The sequence below is a fragment of the Myiozetetes cayanensis genome, unplaced genomic scaffold, assembly GCF_022539395.1.
Source record: "Myiozetetes cayanensis isolate MyiCay16 unplaced genomic scaffold, myiCay2020 scf3, whole genome shotgun sequence".
In the NCBI taxonomy this organism is placed as follows: domain Eukaryota; kingdom Metazoa; phylum Chordata; class Aves; order Passeriformes; family Tyrannidae; genus Myiozetetes; species Myiozetetes cayanensis.
The window spans coordinates 28,348,268-28,372,291 of record NW_026087521.1 but is presented as its reverse complement, the minus strand read 5'-3'; the positions used below and the strand labels follow the sequence as shown (position 1 = coordinate 28,372,291).

Sequence of the window (24,024 nt, the reverse complement as noted above, 5' to 3'; positions counted from 1 at the left end):
CAAGCATCTCTGTCCCATAGTTCTTACCAATTTACTTATCAAACAGCAATTCTGCCCCAAAATGTCCCTGCAATTTACAATCATGATGGGTGAATTAGAATAAGGGCATTATTTCATACACAAACACTATTATTATTTTATGCAAAACAAGCAAATCATTATGAACTTTGTCTTACTAACCACTATAATATAGTGGTTATGTGTATATACACACACACACATTTATATGTATTCACATGGGATATGAATTTTAGATGCCCTGCTTTTGGACAGCAGTTTTCCCCAGGCTCCTGGTAACCAACAACTGTGGCTTCCCTCTAGTGGCCAATTGTTATTTTTAAACAATAGTGATTAAAGACTTATCTGTCTCTCACTTTAAAAAAGATAAATCAGCTTGTTTTGTAAAAATATATATGAGCTTCCCTTTTGATAAAGTGTATGGTCATTGCTTAATTATAATAGAACAGCAGAGGCTGTTTTCTTATTATAGCACCTGTCGGGAAAAAGACAGGAAGGAAAAATAATCTCAGCTAAATAAAAGTTCTTGCTGGCTAGTTGTTCAAGTTATGTAATACCTAAAAATTGTGGTTGTGGACCACTAGAAAATAAGCTGTAGTATTCCCTTGTAAGCAGTGTAACCAATTTTATTGTGCTTCCTCATGTGGTGTTTGTGTCCACAGGCCATCACATGGCCTAGCAAAGGACATTTGCCCTCTCCTTTCTAGAAATCAAACTATTCCTGTCCATGTCAGCTTTTTTTACACTCATCTGTCCTCTGACTTGTCCAGAAACTAATGCAATTATCTGCCTTTTAAATTTTTCCTCTCCTCAGTTTTATTCCTGAAGCTCTTCAGAAACATTGATTTTGGTATTCCATGTTTGGAGTCCTCATCGTGTAGGTTCTTCACCTGCTAAACAGTTTGTATGGCTCCCTTGTATCTTCCTTATCTCAACAGTTTGGAAAATGCCTACTTTTCATCATATTGCTGGAACACCAATAGTTAAAATTCCCAAACAAAGGGAAGAGGATCTCTTCATCTGACCTTGCCCTATACTTGCAGAAAGCAGGTGCTTTCAAGGAGTTAGTTTTAGCTTGCTTCAAAAAGTAAGGACATTAAAGCAACTGTTTTGCTTGTTAGTTTGTCCAGCTGCCAAAGTACTTCCACTACCCCAAACCTGTGAACTTCCTGGCAATTTCCAATGAAGTTTGACAGATATTTCTAGGATTGGTAAATCTTTCTAAGTCTCTTGAACCAACAACTGGATAAACAGAAAAAAATTCTCTGGAAGGAGAATGATGTGCTATTTATCTATTATAATCTGTTTGTGAACGATAGATAGTCTGGTCTGCACCCAGTGACCTGTGCTCCCCCAGACTAGCAAGGGCTCCTGCTGCCTCTGCCATGTGGGTAAAATGGCTGCTTTTCTCTTTTCTCCCTTCAGGCCAGCTACCCTACTGGCTGCTTCTCAATCTTTCCAAGAAACCTCAAATATACCTTTGTTCTTGTATTTTCTCTGTCCTAACAGTTTTTTACTTCCTTTTCTTACCACGCCAGACAGGCAAACTTCTTATGCCAACACACCTGTAAGCTCTCTCTCACTACAGCACATATAGTGCAGACCATCTACTTGGAATATATCCTGAATGCTGCCATTTAGAAACCTTAATTTGTCCCCTAAATTCTATGAAGTCCTGAAGCTCCATAGATCTTTGCAAACACAAGGTATGGACTCGGCTGCTATTCTGTCAGGAAAGATGCTGGGTTTTAAGGTCAAACCATACCCCGTTGGAGGACTTAGGAGTGGGAAATGCAGCACCTCTGGAAGATACATACCAAGTACAAGATATGTACCAAGCTTATAAATGAAGGTAAATGTAGTTCATTTCTTAGTGCAGCATGAGACCTGGAAACATTTAAGAAGTTCAGCACCAGAATTAGACTGACTGAATTTTCCCTTTTGAAGGCTCATGACTGAAACCCTGGGCATGCATATTCATACAGCACGGCAGGCTGGGGACCGGGTATTTTTCCTCCTTATCACTTATATCCAAAATGTGGTAGAAAGCCAGGCAGAATTAAATCAAATTTACAGCAGTGGCTTAGATTTTTGACACGATACCATGAGGTTTTTCAAGCTGACAGGGAAACCATACTATCTTCTAGACTTCTGTGTTACTTGAGCACCTCAGGGCAAGGGAAAACAGGTCAAAAGGCTAGCCAGGTCCCGATGACAGGAGCTGTGTCTTGCCCTGCCCCTCTCCATCCTAAACATATGCAAACCCATTACTTGTTAGATGGCTTCAATTTTATCCCACAGGGCTTCCCTGGGCAGACAAAGCCAGTATTGCCACACTCACAGTTGGGTAAACTTCTCCAACCCAAAATATCCTTTAGATATTAAATGTGATCTGAATTGATCATTAGCCCATCTTCATGTGAGCACAGGAACTTTGTGTATATTTTTCCTGCCAAAATTCATGAGATCACAAGGATCACCATTTTCCTCCTTGCTTACAGTCACAATGGATCACATCTACTGTCTGTCAAAGTTCTACTGATGTGTATTTATCTTGACAGTTTGGTCTAAAGTTTTCACTTCTTGTGTACAAAGTGCAGCCAGGGATCCCTTCAAAGATTAAAACATGATGGCCAGTTAGATTTATTTCCAGCCCAGGGGCATCGTTTGGAGGTAGATTCCTACAAGTAGCACATTCCAGTAGGTTTTTTCATCTTCCCATGGAACCAGTTGCTGCTTCTGCCCACTCTCTGAAATGTTCTTTCCTGAGGTAGAAGGGGAAGACTGAGAGAGGGAGTGGGACAGAAACACAGCAAAGCACAATTGCTTTTCAGAAATTATTTGAATCCCATCCTCTTTCTGCTTTTCTCCCCAGTTCTTCTTTCAGAGAAGAAAACTCTTCCATTCTGTAGACAATATTTCTTTGTATATAATTTCTAAAGGTTCTGTTTTAAAATGGGTCAGACAACATACAAAGACCATTTGGTTCCCAAATATTTTTCCACTTGCCTCTGCTACGTGAGGAAATTGTATTTTCCTAGGAACAATGCAAGAATAGATTACAAGAAAAATTACCATTGGGGTATCCTCTTTAATTCCCTCCAGATTTATACAATCACTTCAGTGAGAATAAAACCAAAAGCAAATGTGTATCACTAAAAGGAAAATGTAGGAACTATATGTATTAGTACACTTTTGGGAACATGCACAAATAATGTGTTTCTCCAATTGTTACCAATTGTCTCCAATTGTTACCATATGAAATCTTTTTTTTCCCAGCTAAGCCTAGGGAACTCAGACCCTTCTTTTCAGGAATTATTCTTTAATTGAAACATAAACAACTGTATTTCATATTTCCCAGTCAATGCACATTGCTGGAAAAATCAACAGATACCTGTACAAAAAACCAGAAAGCCCAGTATCTGAAGATTGAAGTGCCAGATCTGAGAGTGTGCAGGTGACAGGAGTTGGAATATCCAGGAGTTTCCAATTTCACATAGAAGGGCTGACAGAATGGCTTCTGATTCAGTGATAAGATCTCTTCTTCAAGCATCAAGGCCAAACATCAACTTTTGGATTCATCTCCTGAAGCACCTGTATCTCTTGGAATCCATGGCTCTCCTGCAGTCTTCTATGCAGAACAGCTGCCCTCCTGCCCAGTCTGTTTCCATTCATACACAGAATAGGCAAGATATGAAAAGAGCATTGCAATGGATTTTGTGTACTGTAAAATATAATATTTAAAAATTCCTCACTTCATATACTGTTTAAAAAAAGATGCCCAGAAATTTGTATGTCAGACAATTCCTTTAGGACACAAAATCCTTATCTGGGATTCTATCTGAGAACTCTTAATTTCAAATCAGCATTCTTACTTTCTCTTATTCACTCTTGCAGCTATGGAACATGACTGTTTAATTCTTTGTCCTTGCAGAAATATGACTAAATAAATAACAAAAGCATCTATGAAAGTAAAATATAAATAGCAGGAAATTTCAACAGGAAATGGTCAGAGAAATTTATATTTTTTTAAATGGTAGCATATAAAGGTATGTAACTTTCCGTAAATAATTTGGTTGCATTAAAGGAAGTTCTGTAACATCAAGGGAACAACTTCTGCCAGACTTGTTTCATGCTGTTTTTCCACTTTGAATTCTTAATTACAGGATGAATCTGCTGTGATTTTTACTGTTCGTGTAAACAGAACAAACAGTGAAATTTTAAAACCACATTTATTTTTAATACAAAATCTATTGCACTATTACAGAAGTGAGCCTGTATGTTTACCCCCACCATGCACAGATAATTCAGCATCTACAATTAAATAAGAGCAAAATTATATTTCTCTTTTACCAAAACTGTTGGCAAATCCTGTTAAGAAATATTCTCTTTGTGCTTTGTAATCAATGTTCATATAACTAATTTCATATTTCGGTTCCCATTACGAAAACCAATCAGTGGAAAGCTCAAAGGTGCGAAAGAAGCTTATTACAGCTGGCTTACATTTGGGATTACTTCAGTTGTGCTTTACCTACAGTATATACATGAAAGCTGCGAGGTGTCTTACGGGCTGATGTAATGCACTGGCAAAAGCTCTGAATGGTTCAATTAGGAATCTGCAGTAAATGAGTAGAACAGTTCACTACTCTGTTTTCATAGCAAAAAAAAAAAAAAATTATGTAGATGCTTTAAAATACCATGCACACCATTGGCTATAGTACTTCTTACACAGTACAACATAAGCTTTCTTGGTTTATTTGTCTGAAACACCTAGAAGCATATAGCATCTACGCTTTAAGTGTATTTACAAATTCAACAAAATATCTACATATAAAAAGCTTACTTAAAATTAAACTTGATGCAAGTTATGAAAAACCAATTTATTGGCAAATGAAACTGAGCATTCCTTCAACCATAGGTTGTTATAAAAATTTATATTTGGAGGTAAACATTTGATTGATATAGTATGCGAGAAAATAATTTTTTAACCAATAAGGGTAATCCTTTACAAATAAACCATATTCACACTTGTCAGATTGAATCCAGTGGTTCTGAGCAATAACCCCCACACTGCTTCAGGGTGTAGATAATTGCAAACTGCCACACGGATCAGGCTGTGACACAGAGGGAAATGTGCTCTCGCTGGTGCAGTCAGCTGGTTTGGGTTTTTAACAATTTATTTTACAAGAGCTTATACCTTGCTGTGTTAGTAAATAATTTAACTCTGCTTGTGTTTTGGGGTGGTTGTTTTTGGTTGTTTTTGGTTTTGTTGTAAATATTCTAAGGCCATGAAAACATGTTGTGCTGGAACTGTGTAGAAAGCATTTATTTTATTTTAAAGGGGAGAAAACCACATATTCTTCTTTGTGTAATTTAAAATATTTTAAACTTTCCATTTTTAGCACAACAATTTCATAACACGTTATTTTTCTTTACATTTTTCCTTTATTTGGCAATGACAGTAGTCTGCTAATCACAGTTTACTGCACCAACCCATTGAGTAGTGCAGTGCATTACGGAATGCATATTGTATAAAGGCACTGAATGTACTCTGTCCTGTGTCTTCTGGAATATTTTCTCTCATTTTAAAGGTTTTACTTTCAGTGACTGTACAAATTCCAAAATGCATTGCAATGCGTATCTTTTATGCCCTAAAATCAATTCAACGTATTTTGATGTAAAAATAGAACACTGTACTGCTGTAATACTTGATAGATTAAAAAGGCTATAAAGTAATAGGAGCAAAGAGCAGATAACAGGGTCTCATAAAGCATCAGCAAATGCAAGTGTCATACTTAAATCATTTAGCAATTATATACTGTACATACTGTTCCTAACTGTCTTGCAAAAAGACATATGATAGCTAGACATTAAGTCACCAATTTCACAACAATGTCCACAAAGACATTGAAGTTCTATAAAATACTACTATAACACTCTGACAATGAGAACGGAATTCATATCCAGGGATTCAGCTGAGGACTGCGTAACAAATTGTCAAACCATGTTTTTATAGTGTAGACAAGATTACCTGTGAATTGTGTAGCTTTTTTTTCCCCCATGCATTATACTGTATCTTCAACAGGAAACAAAATTACAAGTTGATATTATTGTTTGTGTCAGTTCCTTTGAAAAAAAAGTAAAAATACCCAAGTTTTGAACAAAATTTGATTTTGTATTTTGATTCATACTAATGTACCACTTCCTGTGTCATTACACTGTGTATTGACCTGCATACTCTCATAGCATTAACACTTGGTGTTAATGGTGGTGAGGAGCTCCATTACCTGCGTGTTCATAGAATGAGAAGGAAGATGTGCAAGTGCTTGAAACAAACTGAAGGTACAAGGGGATCGAGTTCTGTGGTTACACAAATGAATTCATGGCATTTACAGGAGAAGGAGCCTCAGAACTTTCATTTCCTTCTGCAGGTTCTTTCTCTTTTTTACCACTATATTGTCCAATAAAAGAGCCATCCTCATTGAACTGACCATTTACACCTTCTCCATAGTCAACTAAACTATCATCACTGTCTTCTTTTTTCACAGTTCTGTCTGAAGGTGTCCGGCTTCCTTTTTTTAGAGGTTTATGGTCCTCTGCATCGCTGGAGACACAAACAAACAAACATGGAATTAACGGATGTATAATTTATTAAGACAAAATCAGTCATGCATGCTAAGTTTATGAAAAGCATTTGTGCAGCCCTATAATCCCTTTGTAAACCCACATCACATTGTAGAGAAAAATCAATATGATGCAGTTCACATGAAAATATGGCTTAGGAATGGTTTAAACAGAGAATGTCTTCAGTGGAGGGAGGAGGGGTTGTGTTTTTTTTTTTGTCTCCCCATCGTGCATGACTTTTCAATGATAAGACCTGGACCCCTGGCTTGGAGGCCACTTAGATGCAACTGCAAGCATTAAAAAGTGGGTTTTAAAGTTATAAAAAAAATTTGTTTGTTCTCCAAAGTAGCAAGCTTATGATGTGTCGTGAAGTTAGTCTGTTAAACTTCTTAATTTCTTTGATTCCTTGAACATGAATGGAGAATGAATTTGGTTAAATGAAATATACTGATTTTCTTTACTAGTATAAAGAAAATAAAAGTGCTGCATTTTGAAATAATTTGTTACATAATGCAGGCCAGACTTGCAATTTTCAACCTTACCTTTCAAGAGACCTACATATTCCATTAAAAGGGTGCAGAAGAAACAAATGAAAATAGCCTAAGAAGAAAAGCAAAGTCCATATCCTGATAGTGATCAGTATTTTATCAATAGTAAGTTCCTCTTAAAATTGCTAAAATATTCATGGTATTACAGGTAAAGCAACAATTTAGCTTACAGTAGCTAGAATTGAGGAGTTGAGCGCATGCTTATTCTTTTTCACTTCTTATCAGATCCACCTCCCTACCCTACTCCACAACTGATAACATTCTGACAATGATGACGGTGATTTGGAGGACAACAGAAGAAGGAAAGTAAGGTAGGGAGAAAAGATTTCTGTAGCAAAGTAATGTGGTCTTTCCTTGTCAATGGAAAAGCTTCAGCACCATCAGCATCCTCAAATAAATTTGCAGCTGTGGTAGGTTTGTATTTCATGAAATAGATGTAGCTGGGCTGTTTTCAGAATCTTTTACATCGCACTTCAGTTTCAAGATGAAGATTTCAGCAGCAGCTCCAAAGCATTTTGAATTAAAACCCACTATTGCCAGATGCACTTTTGGGTGCCATTATTTACCTTGTCCTAAACAGAATATGTGACTTTATTTGCATATACTGTACAAAAAAAAAGTTAAGTAGTTTGGTTTTTTTATTTAGACTCACAACTCATAGAAATATGAAGAAAAATGTATTAAATATCAAAGTAATGAAATTAAATTTTACAATTTCCAGAATGTTAGAATGAATATATACTCAACAAATTCTTTTAATCCTTTAATTCCTAAAACCAATATTTTAACCCTCTAATTCCTAAAAATCAATACCTTATTTCTTCAAATATGACATTTTTTTCCAAATTAATATCTTGGAACACCCAGAGAAACCATATATATATATATAGATGTATTACACAGCATGTACAAGGTTGCACAGAGCATATCGTTGCCTAACAAAAGCCCTATTGAGAAACTATTGCTAAAAAACTGTTACACCAAATTTCTATCAAGCTGCTTCTCTTCATTTCATCACTTTTTTTTGGCTTTAGAAGATCACATTCTAAAAGAAGGATGCCTCTAATATGTATATACTTACAGGAAAAGCATACCAGAGATTTTATCATTCTGCATATATGCCAGAAAAGAAGTGGTAGAAATATCTCTTTTATATACATGTAAGAAAACCTTCATGCTCAAAGCACTCACAAAGGCAAAACGTCTGAACTTAACAGTATCAGGCTTGACTTTTTAGTTATTGCGTGTACAAGCCACAAGGAAAAATACTGTATGATTGATCTGCTGTGCTCACTGGTGCTGCAAACATACAGGCCAGCGATATCTAAACGACTGTACTCCAAAATATCAAGAATCCAGCAGCAAAGAGAAAACGTTTATAACACTGTAAACACAAGCAGATTACAGAGACATTACTGAAGACAGTTCATTAAGGAAAGACCCTATATTTAAAAGGTTGAAAATGGAATTGAGTATTTAATACTCACATAAAATGTAGTTTCCCCATTGCCCTCATCAGAGGGTATTAGGAGTTATTAAAACACGCTATACAAGTCAAATGAAGACCAGACCCTCCCTTTGAAATAGTAACCAGTCCTTCTCCCAAAGAAAATCTGCTTTCTCGGTAAGACTATTAAAAAAAGAACATTGGCATATGATTTGTTGTTTAATTTTAAGTCAATAACTTTATAATTATTACACCATAATATGCAGGAATGAAAATAAATTAAAACTGCATTTGTACCACATTTCAATTGGTTATGAATCTCTGTGTAAATATTCTAAAATATGACCCTATACAGTATGACCCCAGCCAGTGTAATTCAGTAGGCTGGAATAGATATTAAATAAATAATACACCATCACTGTATTAAAAGCACCCACATTTTTGTGTTTAATCCAATAAAAAGCTCGATTTTCCTTTATAACTTAGATAAATCTGAGTATGGGAACTTCTACTTTATGTTGCTCTTATGGTTTTCCTGGTTACATTTTTGCAAGCTAAGTTTATTTATAAGATAAACAATGAAGAAATACACAGTTGTTTGCACTGTGTCTGTGATTTTTCTCTATTTTAATAAGGATGCAGAATCTACCTTCTCTATAATTAAACAAAACTGCAGATTTACCCAGGAGTGTACCTGCATAGAGGTGGGCATTGGTCAGAGAGCACAGTCACAACAGATTCAAAAATCAAATGTGAACCTGGGGATTCCTTTCCCTTGTTGCACTACACAAGTCCAGAGAGAGGTTCTGCCCAGACTGGCAGAAAACCAAGTGGAATTATCCAGGCTGCTTTCCACTCCACATTCAGGAAAAGGAAACATATGCCATGGTACCATTTATTCTTTATCAAACTGGATTATGACTCTTGTATTAGATGAATACAGTGTTTTGGGTGGAAAAGAAAAGAAAGAAATTGAGGAAGAAAGAGGAAAAAACCTAATAAACAAGAGAGGAAGAAAAGAAGTGAAGACGTCAATGTTTTGGGCAGTACTTTTGTTACTTTTGCAAAACAGAGAACGGGTTCTGGTGCCCTGTGGAAATGAATGTATTGCCTGTTCGCTGCCAAGAAACAAACTGCAGAAAGCTGCTGAATTCATTATGAATATGGGTGCCCACAGAGCTATAGAACACTTTAGGCTGTAGAATATAGAATGTTATATTGCAAAAACATGTTGAAGCAGTACATTTTGATACGGTACCTGCAAGATTTGCCAATCTTGCTTACAGCTGTTCATAAAACTATTCCAAAATGCAATCAGGATAAAAAATAATTTCACTTAGTTTCTGTTTGTGGTTTTTCTTGCTGATTTTTATACTTACCTAGTGTAATATTGTGATATAAAAAGTGAAATGCAAATTGGGTTGACTAAAATTACAGTGGGAAACTGAAGAAGTTTTTGAAAAGTGTCATGTATGCAGTGCACACAATTAGTAGTGAGAAAATAAGACTTGAAGGGAACCAAACAAACAAGACTTGAGAATGAGTGTGAATTCCATATTTAGATCAGACAGCCATGGAAGTTAAGTGTAGTGATACTTTTACTATTTTTTGTTGTATAAATAAATAAATTCCATACTAGTAGCTTTTTAAGGATGAAAGTTTCTCAATGAAGATTCATATGTACCAATCATTTTGATAAGTATTGACATGTACCAGATACACTTCTTGCCCTTTTGGTAAGAACAGTATTTAATATTAAAGCATACTCTAAAGGCATGACCTAAATATTATTCATGAATCATTGCTAGTATACGAATACATTTCTTTTTCTTCTTAGTGTAATGAAACTATCAAACTTGCAGCTAACTGTTAAAAGAGATAAGAAGTACAAAGGTAACAATAATATAAGTCAAAAGTACAAATTTATTTTTTTTTAAAAAAGTACTTCCATATCACAAGCTCATCAGTTATTAAAAGAAATATGTACCTTGAAATCTCCTTTCTTCTTTCAACTTTTCAATTTTTCTTCCTTAGATATGGGTACATGCAGCAACCAGTCAGAATGGGGAAGACAGTTTTACGATGCCTCTGCAGTCCAGCAGGCAACTAGTTCCCACTAAACTTTGCCACATTCATGGACATGCAAAAAGACTCAATATACAGTTAGCAATACACTACTTTTCCTTATAACATAACTGTCAGATGAAAGGCAACATAAACCAAACAAAATGGGTAAAACATCCTGAGCTATGGGACGCAGAAAGAGGATGCAGAAGATGGAAACTGTTGGCAGTGAAGTCCTTTTTTTGTGCCCTCAGGTCAATAGCCCAGAAATGATTCAGTTTAAGTAGTCATGTAAAGCCACAGAAGTGCCTTTCACTAGGGCCTCCCTGCCCACTCCAGGGCAATCTCTGGCCTAACACCTAACAGGTTTCCGCTCACACTTCTAACTTGTTAGGACTGTGCAGGTGACAAATGTTTGCCCACTTATGCACATGTATCAATCCAGACAACAAATCATTTTACTATCTCTTTTTTAGCTAAGACTTAAGTACTTCTCTATTAGTCTTCTGAGTAGTTTTTCTTTACCATGTCTGTAATACTCACTCTTCAATCCTGGTAGAAGCTGGAAAAACTGGGAGATTGAGCTCTGGTTTAAATGGCAATGTGTTGAAAGAAATGTTGTTAGTCAAAGAACCTGACTTGCTCCTTGTGAAAATTTTAAAGAAAAATCTGCTTAAGAGAAATTCAATCAACTTTCCACTCTTTCTATTTCTGGTAGAAAATTATACTAAGGGAAATCAAGTACTGATTTAAAAAGCAATCATACAGAAATTCAATATTTAAAATAAGAATTGTCAAAGTACGTACGTATGTGTAATTTAGAACAAAGCAAGACCAGTGCCAAATCCAATTGGACTACTAAGTTCTTCAAGCAGTCCACTCAGATAATCTCTTGTGTTAGAAGGGACCAAGCTTAAAATTACAGTGCTAAGGCACAAATCATGGCTAGGTCCCTTTGGAAACACACCCAAGCTGCACTAAAACTTAACTACAAGAGAAAAAAATAGTTGTAGTTACAAACCATATTCTCATTGTTAATCAACCCAGAACAAGAAGGAAGAGTAATATATTATCTAGCAGTCTCAAAATTCTCTGCCAAAAAGTCTCTCATAGCATATCCAAGACTTTCTAGGAAAAATATTGTGTGTGTCAAAATGTTGAAGAAAAGAGGCAAAATAATTCAACAAAATGTGCAAACATCCTTTGTTACCACACTAGCAGTCCTACTACTGGAGTTGCCTTGTCCTGTTTCTTCTTCCTAAGAACATTCTGCAGACTGATGGAATTTTGTCCTCCCCTTGTAGCTGACTAAAAAATGCAAACTTCCAGTCTCTCCCTACCTGTGAACCCACAGGTCTGTAGCTGTCATAAGTTCATAATTTCTCTCAGTTTAGGGACCAAGAGGAAAATTAGGCTGATGTATACCCCTGAACAGGAGCTCTTAATATTTTTATTTTAATTTAAATAAATATACATCTGTCTTACTTATACTGTTTCTTGCAGTTCCTTGGTGTAAGCATTGACTGTCCACAATTTACTTTCTCACTGCAGTTTGCTACAGAGGCACGGTTTTCTCTTATTATGTAAAAGTGAAGGAATCCATCATTTTATGCTTCTTGAAACATCTGCATTTCCTAAGGCATTATTTCCTTATTTAGATTGATATGGCAGAAAAATCTGATGTTGGCTGGTCCTGCAGAAAGTATACTCTTAGATGAAGTTGAGGAGTGCAAAACTTCAAACAAATCCAAGCCATCCCAAGACCACTGGGAAGCCCAGAGATGGAATGTGAAAAAAACCTCCCCTAAAATTGAGAGCTGTCATTTCTCTAAAATATATTAATTAGTCAGTAAGATCTAAGTCATTTAATAATTTATTTTGAAACAAATAATTTTCTGAGGATTGGGCTTACTTGTCCAGAAATATTGAAATATTTCCATCTTTCACTCTTCTCAGTTCCTGAGAAAGTCGGAAGCGTCTATGTTCTTAGAAAGTTCCTCTTGATGGTCTGGTGTCTCTCTGAGAGCAAGATGTCTTTTTGTACTTGGCATGAAATGATTGTGAGACCTTATATTTTCCCTTCCCTCCTTTGAACTTTGGAGGAGAACGCAAGGAACTCAGACACTTGTGAGGATAAGAAAAGGAACAGCTTCCAGGAGAACTCTTTTTTTTCATCTGATGTAAGGAGTGTTTGTGTTCTGAGAAATCCTTCATGATCTGGACTAAGGATTCACCAAATAGCTTACCCCCTGTGTATGGCAAAGACAGCAGTTTACATTTTAGATCTAGCTCTGAGGTCCAAGGATGCAGCCATATAGCTCTCCAGGCTACAGTGAGGCATGCCATACTTTTAACAGTGAGTCTAAGAGAATCCTCAGCTGCATCATGGATAAAATTAGCTGCAATTCTACACAGCCTACGTTTTCTCTGCATGGTAGCAGATGGGACCCATTTCTTTTTGAATCTGGCTTGTTCTTCCTCCAACCATATTAGTAAAGCCTTAGAAGCGTAAGTGCAGTAGATAGATACTCCAAGCTGAGCTGCAACTAGCTTGAAAGATCTTTTAATTGCTTCCTCAATCTTTTTGTCAGTTGGACCTTTAGGGAGAGCATCTTTATTATCAGGCACTGACAGTGCAGAATCACCAGTAACCAATGCTATGTCTACCTCAGGTAAGGTCCCCCACAAAGCGGCTTTATCCACTGGAAAAGGATAAAGCTTACGTAGTACTGCTGGGGCTTCATGCTTGGCATCAGGATTACTCCAAATCCTGCAGACAAGATCTTCCACAGCTGAATGGATGGGAAGTGCATTATCTACCTTGCCTTCTTCAGAGGGGATAAGCAGTTCTTCTGAAGCACATTCAAATTTGGAAGATTTTAGCATTAACACCCTCTTTATGTGTTTGAACAGATAATTCTGATTCTCCATGTCAAATTTACGCAGAGGATCTGGTCCTTCTTGATCTTCTGTAGGGGACTGAGATGCCACCTCCATATCTTCAGGGCCTGACTCAACCTCCAAGGAGGCCTTGTCAGGCTCTGGTTTCTCCTTCCCAAAAGCTGTTTGATCTTTTAAGCTGTCCAGATAGTCAGACTCAGAAGTCTGGGAACTGCTCCCAGATGCTTCTAAAGGAACCACTGGAACTTCTGTAATTGGTACCCTGGGATGCTTTACTGAACGGGACCTAACCTGTGCCACAGATGTTATACTATGTCTGGCTGCTGTCAAAGCATCCTTTAAGACAGTAGCTAGCTCAGGCACAATTACAGATTTCATTAGTGAATTCTTTTCAGATTCAGAGAAGTGAGGAGCAGTAGAAGGTCTTACCTTCCTGTGGCAGGAGCTCTCAGTGTCTTCTGAATCTGAGCTGAAGTCTGGGGTCTGGCTGCACCAGTGCTGGAGAGAAGAATGCTGCCTTGCCAGTGAGCCACCAATTGAGTTGCAGCTGAGGGGTTGCTGGAAAGGGGATGGCTGTCCTGCCTGAGAATCTGAGCCCTTCTCCGACCCCATTATCTCTTGCTCAGAAGCATGATGTCTAGAGCCATGCCTGTACTTCCATTCGTCTGACCTCTTTTCCTCTCGGCAGAGGGAAGCAGAGACACAACTAACCCTTGTCAGCTCTGAAGACTGCCTAGCTCTCCTCCTGGTGTAGGAGGTCTCTGATCTGGTGCTGGAGTATTGATCCCCTGACCTTCTGAAGAAGTTGGATCTGTCAGATCTCACAGACTTTGCTTTGGTACAGACAGGGTCTGCTTCAGGAGAATTGGCACAGCTACCTTTTCTTTTCTGTTCCTTGTCCAGTTTCTTTCCTGTCCAAGCAGACATGGACCTGAAGTGATGAAAAAAGTTCAAAATACTCGAATTCCTAGATCTTTCAAAAATTACATTTTTTTTCAAGGGAAACCCTATACCCTTTTTCCTCAAAGAAGCACTGCATCATGTGAGGCAGACAAACTGGGAACTGAGTGACTGCAGTGATGCTGGGCTGCAGAGAGGGCGGCAAGATATCTTCTGTAATCTGACTGGTTGCTGCTGCTGCCCTGTCTCTAAGGAAAAAAGAGGAAAGCCCAATATAGACTAATTATACATAAATACATTTTAGGAGTTTTTACATGGTACATAGGATGAGTTCTTTTATGTTTACAAGTCTGAAAGCTTGGCATGCATCTACCCATATTCACCAGACATGAGGAGGATAAATGCATTATAAAATAATTTATAAAGCTCTACATGATTCTATAGATTAACTCAAGCCACTTAAATATGGAGGCATAAATTCAAATCTTGCTACAGGTCCCACAAAGATTTCAACACTTATTCCAAGCCTGATAAAAGATGTATTGAGGTCATATCATTTGTACAATTCTGTACAAAGGTCAATTTCTGCTGCTGGAAACTCCAAGTATCAAAAACCAGTGGAGCAATAACGGAGAATGCAAACTGGAATGCCCAGGAAAACTTAGACAGTACTTATTTACCTCTGCTTCCAAACATTGCTTAACATCTCTCTTTTTATCAGCTGAATTTAATTAATTCATATGTACTAATATACTGTAATAAAATACTATTCTGAACTCACTACTTTAGGAACAGAGTATTGTATTTTTTAATCAAGGAAGAATAAACAGAAACTGCTCTTTGGCATTCAGAATTGTACATCTATTCCTGTTAGATCAAGATGTACATTTCCCTTCTGTGAAGCAGCTATGGCAACAGTGTAGATCCTTCTTGAAAAAAATCCCTTTTTTTTTTCAATGTACATTTGTAAATGTCAAATCTTAAAAATAATAAAGGGCTTCTATAATGTTTATGACACGGGAATGCACTACACTACATCACCCATGCAGAAGATAACAATATTGACCTATTTAGAAAATAAAAACATTATTTTCTGCTCTAATCAAAAAACAATAAATAAAATGCTGCTTATTAAATAAGCTATACTCATAATTTTTATATGAACAGACTGGCCAAGGCATGCTTTTGGTAATGCCAGGAGATATGGCCAGATTGCATTTACAATAAAGGAAGAGAGTCAGGAATAGGAGCTGTGTTGCATGCTTTGAAGCTGCTTGCTATGTAACTTGTACTGAAAAACTGAAGGGGAGATTTGTTTTTTCGTGTAGGACATGTAGCCTTCACCCCTGTGTATTAACATCACTTTCTTGTTATTGGATTAGATGTTAGTACTGGCATCCATTTTAAATGTTTCTTTTCCAGTCAACTTAAGAGCAGATTGTCTTTACTAGGCTTCAATTGGAAATTTATTTTCAAAACACCTATTTATTTTCAATGCTAAATGTGCCCTAACTGAAAGGACACTGTATTTGTATTTGAACTATCTGAAAGCTGGCTTTTTAAATAAAGATTCCAAACTTTGAGACAATTGTGTTTGAATCTGGATTTCACCTTGCACTAGCAAATGGCTTACACTAAGATTGGATAATTTTTTTTCTAATTCTGTGGTTGAAATGCTATCTATAGTTCTATATAACACTGGATACAGAATCTTTGACACAGAAAAAAAGTTAGTTTTTAATTAATAAGTGTGATAGTATATACAGTACATGTGTGACATAACAGTGAACATAACAAATTGCATCAGTCGCTTACCTGTATTCACCAAATGTTCCATCATCTTCTTTCATAGGTTGTATTTCTGGATCAGCATGTGCATCCTCCTTTTCCTTCACTAAAATATTTGAAATGGTAATGTTTATCATGGAACTGCAAGATTAGAAACCCTAAATCTTTAATTTCTCAAACTGATCACATTTGGCAGGAATGTGGTTTGAATAATTTTTTTAAATAGGGCCTTGGGGTGTTACATTTTTTCTCTTGAAGAAAAAGATCTGTTAAATAGTTATAGAATTTTATTTTCAAGTATAAAATACTGTATGTCATTTTGCTTTAGTAGAACATTTTCTTCCTTTCATTTCTAGCATTAAAATTTTGTTAAAAATCCTACTAAAATAATTTACTTATATTATTATCAAAATTATTGTTTATTGATACCTGAATAATTTAATTTTACTTAACTATGACATGTGTTTCCTCTTGATATTCCTCTCATACTGATTGATAAAACTGAATCAGATTCACTTGTGTTCACTGTCAGTTTGTACATTTTCTGCTTTCATTTCACACAATAAGACTCCAGGGAATTTTAAACAGTATTTTGAGTTGCTAATATTGGGAAAAACCAGGCATGGTCTCTTAATTTCTTCTTTTCTATAAGATGATCAAAAGCAAAGCAAAATAAGGCACTGGAGCCTAAATTTAACACTATTGTATCTCTTGCACATCCTTGTTTTACGTTTAGTCATCGTTCCCTGGTGAGAATAAATCCAGGCATATAACTTGTCCCTATACAAAAATACACATAGCACAGAAACTTTGACACAGAAAACCCCTAGCACCAGATGATTACAGATGACACATATTCATCTAAATAATGACTGGTCACGGAGTAAAATACTATACTGACTTGAAGCATTATCTTTATGGTTCTTCCCTTGCCTTTTCATTTCTGTTTCTCTGGCAACTACTCAAATCTTTCCCTTGTTTAGCAGACACAGTTATATAACCCAATATACAATATATTATCTTTTAATCTGGTAATTTCCACACTTAATTTTTACATCATTAATTTATATGTTACCTAAGAGGATATGAATCATTTCTGATAGTATTAATTAAGTATATAATTGCAGGAACTCATAAACCTGGGGATGTATCTGGCTGCTGTAATTTCATACTGAAGTAATTGACTACTTTCTACAAACCATAGGAAATATCAAGATGATATGCTAAGATTATGATGAAAAAGAGTTCATAACTTTGATCTTCATAGATTTTCATAACTGTGCTTCCCATTTGTCACTACCTGTGGAACAGTACATTTGCAATGAGACAAGAAATACAATTAGCTATAAAGTCACTGCTATAAACACCAATATACACTGAATCTGGAAATCTTATAAACATTCAAGGTCTACCTTAATATATGAGCATGCATATGCATATGTAGCTGTGCATAAAAAAATTAATACCTCACAACTAATAATTCTGCAGAAGCTGAGAAAAGAATGGCATATCAGGGATTCACAAAGTAATGCCAGCCTTAGCATCCAACTGCCTTCTACATTTTTAGTCAAAATTTCTGTTTCGCCCTCTTCTTGATGGTTGCTCATTTCAAGTCCTTCCTACTCTTTTCAGTTTCATCACTTTGCTTGTTTCAATCTTTGAATTTTTTTCTTTTCTCAGTTCTCTCCACTGAGAGTCACTTTTCCTATATCCTCAATAATCTCATTTTCTTTTTAAATAATCCAAATATATGGAAAAAAACCTAAGATGATGTCTTCAACCTGTCACACAACTTTATGTAACATTGTTCCTTAATCAGCTGTCTTTACTTCATGGACATAGGCGGTTGGATGAGAAGCTTCTCTTGCTTACTTCTTGCTGTTACTACAAATCTTTGCTTTCTCTATAAAACAATTCTAACAGTTAGATTGGGCAGAGTAGGATTCTTGTATTTAATGAGGTGATTTTCTTATAAAAATAATCTGCTGTGCTATGTTCAGCTATAAAAAATTCTGCACTGGTCAAAACAAGCAGGAGAAATTAAAACAAAGTATGGATTTTTTTTTTTTGTTCTTTTGTAAGTGCATCCATCTTTTTCATGCCCAAATTAACAGTATCAGCTTCAAGAAGTTTAAGGTGACTTCAGATAAGCATTCTAGATTCTGAATATTTATATATTTTCCAAACCTTTGGAGTCTGTAATATAGAACAGAATTTTTTCAGGAAATCAAGATTTTACATGAAACTTAACAATTGTACTTTCTACTGAAGCTAGGAGAGGAAAATGAAAAATCAAATTCTCATTTGATGCTGTAAGAATTGATACACAGGTAAACCCAGATGACTAAATCACATCTAGAATATTAAGGAAAATAATAAATACACTGCTAAATCAAGCAATGGGCAAAAGAGTACCCCAGAAAATCCATTCCAGTGCTTTTATATAAACAGCTTTTGCATGCACATAACTTCAAGGCTGTGTTCTCCCCTGTGCTTTATGATCTCCCACTCTCCCAGTAGGGGCCTCAAGCATGTCTATGAGAACTTTTGCCTCTTCTTGCAACCAGGGAGTTAACTTCTCAAAACAGACAACCAGAAAAATAGGTAGCTCTATTCATGGGAAAGAGTTTTCTCCCACACTGGGTTTTTCCTAGGCCTGGTTTTCCCGGCAGTGAAAACCTCCTGGAGCAAAATTCTTTTTCCTTCTTGAATAAATCTTCCACGTTTAACTTTCTGTCCCTACAGGTGCTCACCTGAAGTTCATTCATAGACACATCCCTCAACAGGGGGGGAGATCCTCTCTGACAATACTATGCAAACTGGTTCCCACTATCCTTTTCAAGAGAGCTTTAGTCTATGGACTTACGACATAAACAGAAATGTAAGACTGGAGAAAGATATGTATGATACATATATGCACAAATACATACATACACCTATATGCCTTCTATAATATGTACACCAGAAGGAATGAGAATTTTGATAGGAGATATACATTGTATGTTTCCAATTTTAAATTAAAAATTATAAAATGTACTTGGCCATTCGTAGACATAATACTAAAAAAACACCAAACCTCCCCTTTTTATAAAGAAAAAAATTGTAGAACAAAAAAAAAGCCTTACTGAAGGATGGCAACGTTAGACTTAGCTGCAAAAATGCAGAGGCTGAAGACAACACAGATTCTGGGAAGGAGTTGAAGGTATTTTGTATTTGAGACAAAATAACATATAAAGAGATTTGTCCTATGAAATACATTCCCCATACTTTAAAGTAATGCAGTGGCTGAGATCAGGTGTACGTTACCACGCTTTCTGACCAAATAAATAAATTGCAACTCAGCTCGTTTTAGTGGATTGAACCCATCTGCACTATACTTCTGAAAGTGGAATATGCAGGAGTGGTGGTATTTCGATCCTCTCTAGAGTCTAATAGGACTCTCCAGGAATGAAGGAGGCACTTCTCTTATGCTTAAATAGATTGAGGTTTTCTACCATTATGCAGATTGCCCTTGCCAAGCCCACCATACGACGACTGATTTGCCATATACACAGTGTAAACGTAGCCCCGCAGCAAACATAATTTTTCAGTAAACCTGAGATCTGTCGTAATGGGTTACCAAGAGATGAATTTTACTCTTACTGTTAAACAGCATACCTGGATATTTGCCACCCTTATTCCTCCTTATGAAGCAAACAATCAGTAAAATCAAGATCAGAAGAGCAACAGCACACATAAGACCAATGAACCATCCTTGAGTAGCGATGTCTACCTGCCGGCTTGCCATTGCTAGAGGATAAAAGAAGAAAAATTAGATGTTTTGCTGCATTTAAATGCTATGCTAATTCAGATAAATAAAAGCCAGTATATAATGTTCATTAGGGAATAGCATTCACTGTGAAAAAAAATAGTATTAAGAAAGTCAGGGAGTATTTTGTATTTTCATTATTCAGTGAAACTGCTTTTTGAAATCTGCACACATACTACACTGCTTTTTCATAAACCTCAAAACTATTCTGAGCCATTTTACGTTAATTAAACTACTGAAATGAAATAGCAAATTATAATTCACACAAACATGTCAATTGCATTCTCAAAATGAATAAAAAGCCAATACTCATTAGCTAATGCATTCCCATCAGTGTGAAATGGGGAAACAGATGGGTCATTCAAGGCCATAATGTTCAATTTCAAATAAAAATGAACAATGAAGCATCCTTTAAAACCTTATTAAACATCATGTTTTCTGCCTTTCCTCAAACCTTATCCTACCTCTCTTCCTACAATTTATCATGATTGCCATGATTTAGGCTTAGTGAGGGCTCAACGCGGTGCAATCAGGAAGCCTTTCCTTGGCACTGGTTCTCTCCAAATGCTGAGTCTAGCTGGAAGATAATGTAAATGATAAGCAAACTGCACAAGAAACACTACAGTCACTAATAAGATCTGTGTGGTCTTGGGGTTGGATTTCTCCTACTGGTCTCCAATACTGTAGGAGGACTTTTCTGTTGAAGCTTATTTTCTACTCTGTTGCTTGGAAACATGCCACAGGCAACTGGACTTAGGATTTGCTGTCTGGAGTAAGTGGGAAGGATGAGAGGTGTCTGGGATGCTACAGAGAGAAGAAGATATGAAGTGGAGGAAGATGGACACTCATTCAAACCTATTGTGTTCATTCTTCACCTTCTTCTCCAGCCCTAAACCCAAGTATGAAACTTTGTGAAGAACTGACCAATAGACAGAGTTCAAGCCCATGTCTCAGTGCTATTTCCTAGTTAAGATAGAGGCTGAGACAGCTAGCTTGGAAAAGCAGCTTTCAATGGGTCCACATTCCTGAAGGTTTTCCAAGGACTCTATGAAAACTCAAAGTATTTCTGATGTCTGGATATAGTATCTCCTATCCATTCCATAAAGACGACCAATTGTGGAGATACGATCAGGAGGCTTCTCAGCCCTTGTTTAAGAATATGTTTTCCAATATTCTAGAAACTCTTTCTTAAATGCACAATTATTTAAACTATTTTTGCATAAAAATCTCTACAGGTTATATAAATGCATCCCTTATGTACATACATATTTATACTTTTTATGCCACATATAAATATATATAAAACATATGTGGCAATGTTAAAAAACAAAATCATAAAGGCAATCTTCCTTTTAACTATAAATCAAAATAAAACTTTGTTATCACATTAGTGTTAAAATTGAGTTTTGCACATATGCATTCATTATAAAGCATTAAAGGTTGTATAATACATACTGCCACAAAATGCAAAAGCACAACTCACATTCAAATGTAGTAAGAAATAGCATCAAGCAAAACAACTCAGGCATAAAAATATTCAAGATAGATGGGAAAGAGTGAAGATGAAAACTTACTTATGCAGATTTCTGTATTAACTTACTGCATATCCAGTAGTAAAGGGTTTCTAATGGCACATTTCCTGCTTACTCTAAGTAAATTGTCTGCTTCAGGTAGCAAAACTTTGATTGTTGGTGAACAACTAATGCAGAAGTCAATGCAGTACTCTAGACTGGGAATGCCCAAAAAGATAAATCTGCACACAGGGAAAATGCTCTGTAGCAATGCTTGTCAAAGAAAAACCTGTGGCAAAAACTTCACATTTGAAACGTTGCAGTTTCATTCCTAATTAAGAACATATTCTGTATTCTAGTACTTTCCTCTTTGTCTACTCCATTTTTGCAGTGTTTAGAAGTTTTGACTTAGGCTGAAGACTGTGACACAACATTTTTCTGTAAGAAATAGACTATGTGTATGATTTCATGCTGGACACTGAAACTTTCCATTATCAATAAACAGAAGAGAGTGTGCTTAAATTCACTTTTTCCTTAACTGTTCAATGGCATGAGTCAACATGAATGGGTAAGTACAGGGTTCCTTGTCTACTGGCTCAGTATTTTTTATGCAGAAAGATGCTTTTGAAAGGTTTCCATTCAGCTTGTCTGGAATTATATTATAGTCTTGATCCTTGTTTACTGCTCCTTTAGGCTTTGGATGTGTATTTGCATGAAATTTTACAGATACGCATTTGTACCACTAGCTGTTTCTGGCTCTGCTTTTAGCTTGTACATATTTGCTTGGCACTGTTATTCAGCACCATGTTTTCAAAGCTTTTCTAAACACAATAAACTGTGAACAGAAATGGAACAAAACAAACCAACAAAATGATGATTTTAGAAAGTGCTCACTTTCAAACTGGCACATCCATTATCTATTTTGTTGCCTGATAATCATTACATAATGTTCAAGCGTATTTTCGTATTTCAATTACTTTTTTATAGCATTTTGGAGTTTGTGAGACTACTGCTATATAACTATGCAGAGACCTAAATGCCTGGAATGAGCAGAAGTGGCTAGCAAAGACACAAATAATAGCAACAGCTGAACCAAGAACATGCTGTGATGGTAACAACGTATTTAGAATAACATCAAAAAACTTCCTATTAAGCCCTTTCTCTGAGTGAAATGGACAACCATTGTTGATTTGCTTCTGAAGAAATAGGACTGTAATATGTACATAAGGAACTTAAACAGACTTACTGATTCCTAGGATATAGATGTAAATCAAAATCTATATAAAACCAGCATATGGCATGAAAAGAAACACTTACAAGTAGGAATCTCTTAAAACTGGTATAAATAGATCACATGAGACATCAAAATGATTCTGCTCTGATTATGCAAATATTTTAGCTCTATTATATGAGACATTATTTAAATACAGTCATCTAATTATATTAATTGGAAATACAAAAAATAGGTCATCTCCAGTGCACAGCACACAGATGGACTGTGAGCAGTGCATATCTTGCCCCTAAGTATAAACATCATTCAAGCAGAGTGAATTGGAAGGATGGACACATTCATAATCTGGCATTATTTAGGAGTTTATAAAATAACATCACTCTATAAAAGGCACATGCAAAGATGCCATCTACAACATCTCTTAGCTAAAAGCAGTTCAACATTTACCACTTGGTCTATCACAATTCTGACTATGATACAGAATTGGTACGGTGTGCCTCACCTGGACCTGTCTCAAACACATCCTCTGAACTCCTAAAACCAGACAGGCCCTCAGCACCAACCCGGACTTTATATGTTGTTCCTGGTGTTAAACCCTTTAAGACAAAGAAGCTTCGAGAACCATTTACAATTTCCTTTTTCCAATCTTCTTTGCCTACAAAAATTTTAGGAAAACAACATATTGGAATTTTAATTTTCTCTGTATTACTGAAAGTTTCTAGACAGAATACTATTGACAGTTACTTGACTAAACTATGGATAATCTGAGAAAAATAACTGTTCTCTCAAAAAATAATAAAATTATGACTAATAGATTGCATGCAATATATTGAAGAAGACATTGTACAGTAATTATGAAACTATTTTAAACATTTGTTCCATTGTACTAGAGAAATACTAAGTTAATTTATTTTTAAATGCTTATTGAACTTGTAATTATAAAATACATAAAAATAGATTTTAATCTCTAATTAAATAACACTTTTGCAGTTTCAATCAATATTTACTTTGGTCAAGAAATTCTATTTCATAATCTGAACCTATCTCTCTCATATCTTTTTTCTAGTACAGTCTCATCTATTTCTCTGACTGATATCCAGAAAAATGCATTTATATCCCAGTTTTCAGATTATTCACCTTTAGTGATAACTTTAAAAGGATAAAGTATTTGAAAAGAAGTATCT

General features: G+C 35.9%; 1 protein-coding gene across 38 annotated transcripts in view; it reads right to left on the bottom strand.

Moving 5' to 3' along the window:
* Positions 1-3,089: 3,089 nt before the first annotated feature.
* The window catches only part of NRCAM (neuronal cell adhesion molecule), a 150,266-nt gene continuing 129,331 nt past the window's right edge, over positions 3,090-24,024 (bottom strand). For 12 of the 38 annotated variants that reach the window (XM_050323915.1, XM_050323913.1, XM_050323919.1 and 9 more), the window contains 4 exons: positions 23,343-23,495; positions 19,948-20,079; positions 16,318-16,396; positions 7,249-14,533 (listed from right to left, as the gene is read on the bottom strand). In XM_050323915.1, coding sequence (XP_050179872.1) covers positions 12,688-14,533; positions 16,318-16,396; positions 19,948-20,079; positions 23,343-23,495 — 2,210 coding nt within the window. In that variant the 3' untranslated portion in view covers positions 7,249-12,687. The other 26 variants (XM_050323938.1, XM_050323941.1, XM_050323943.1 and 23 more) reach the window with 5 other exon arrangements.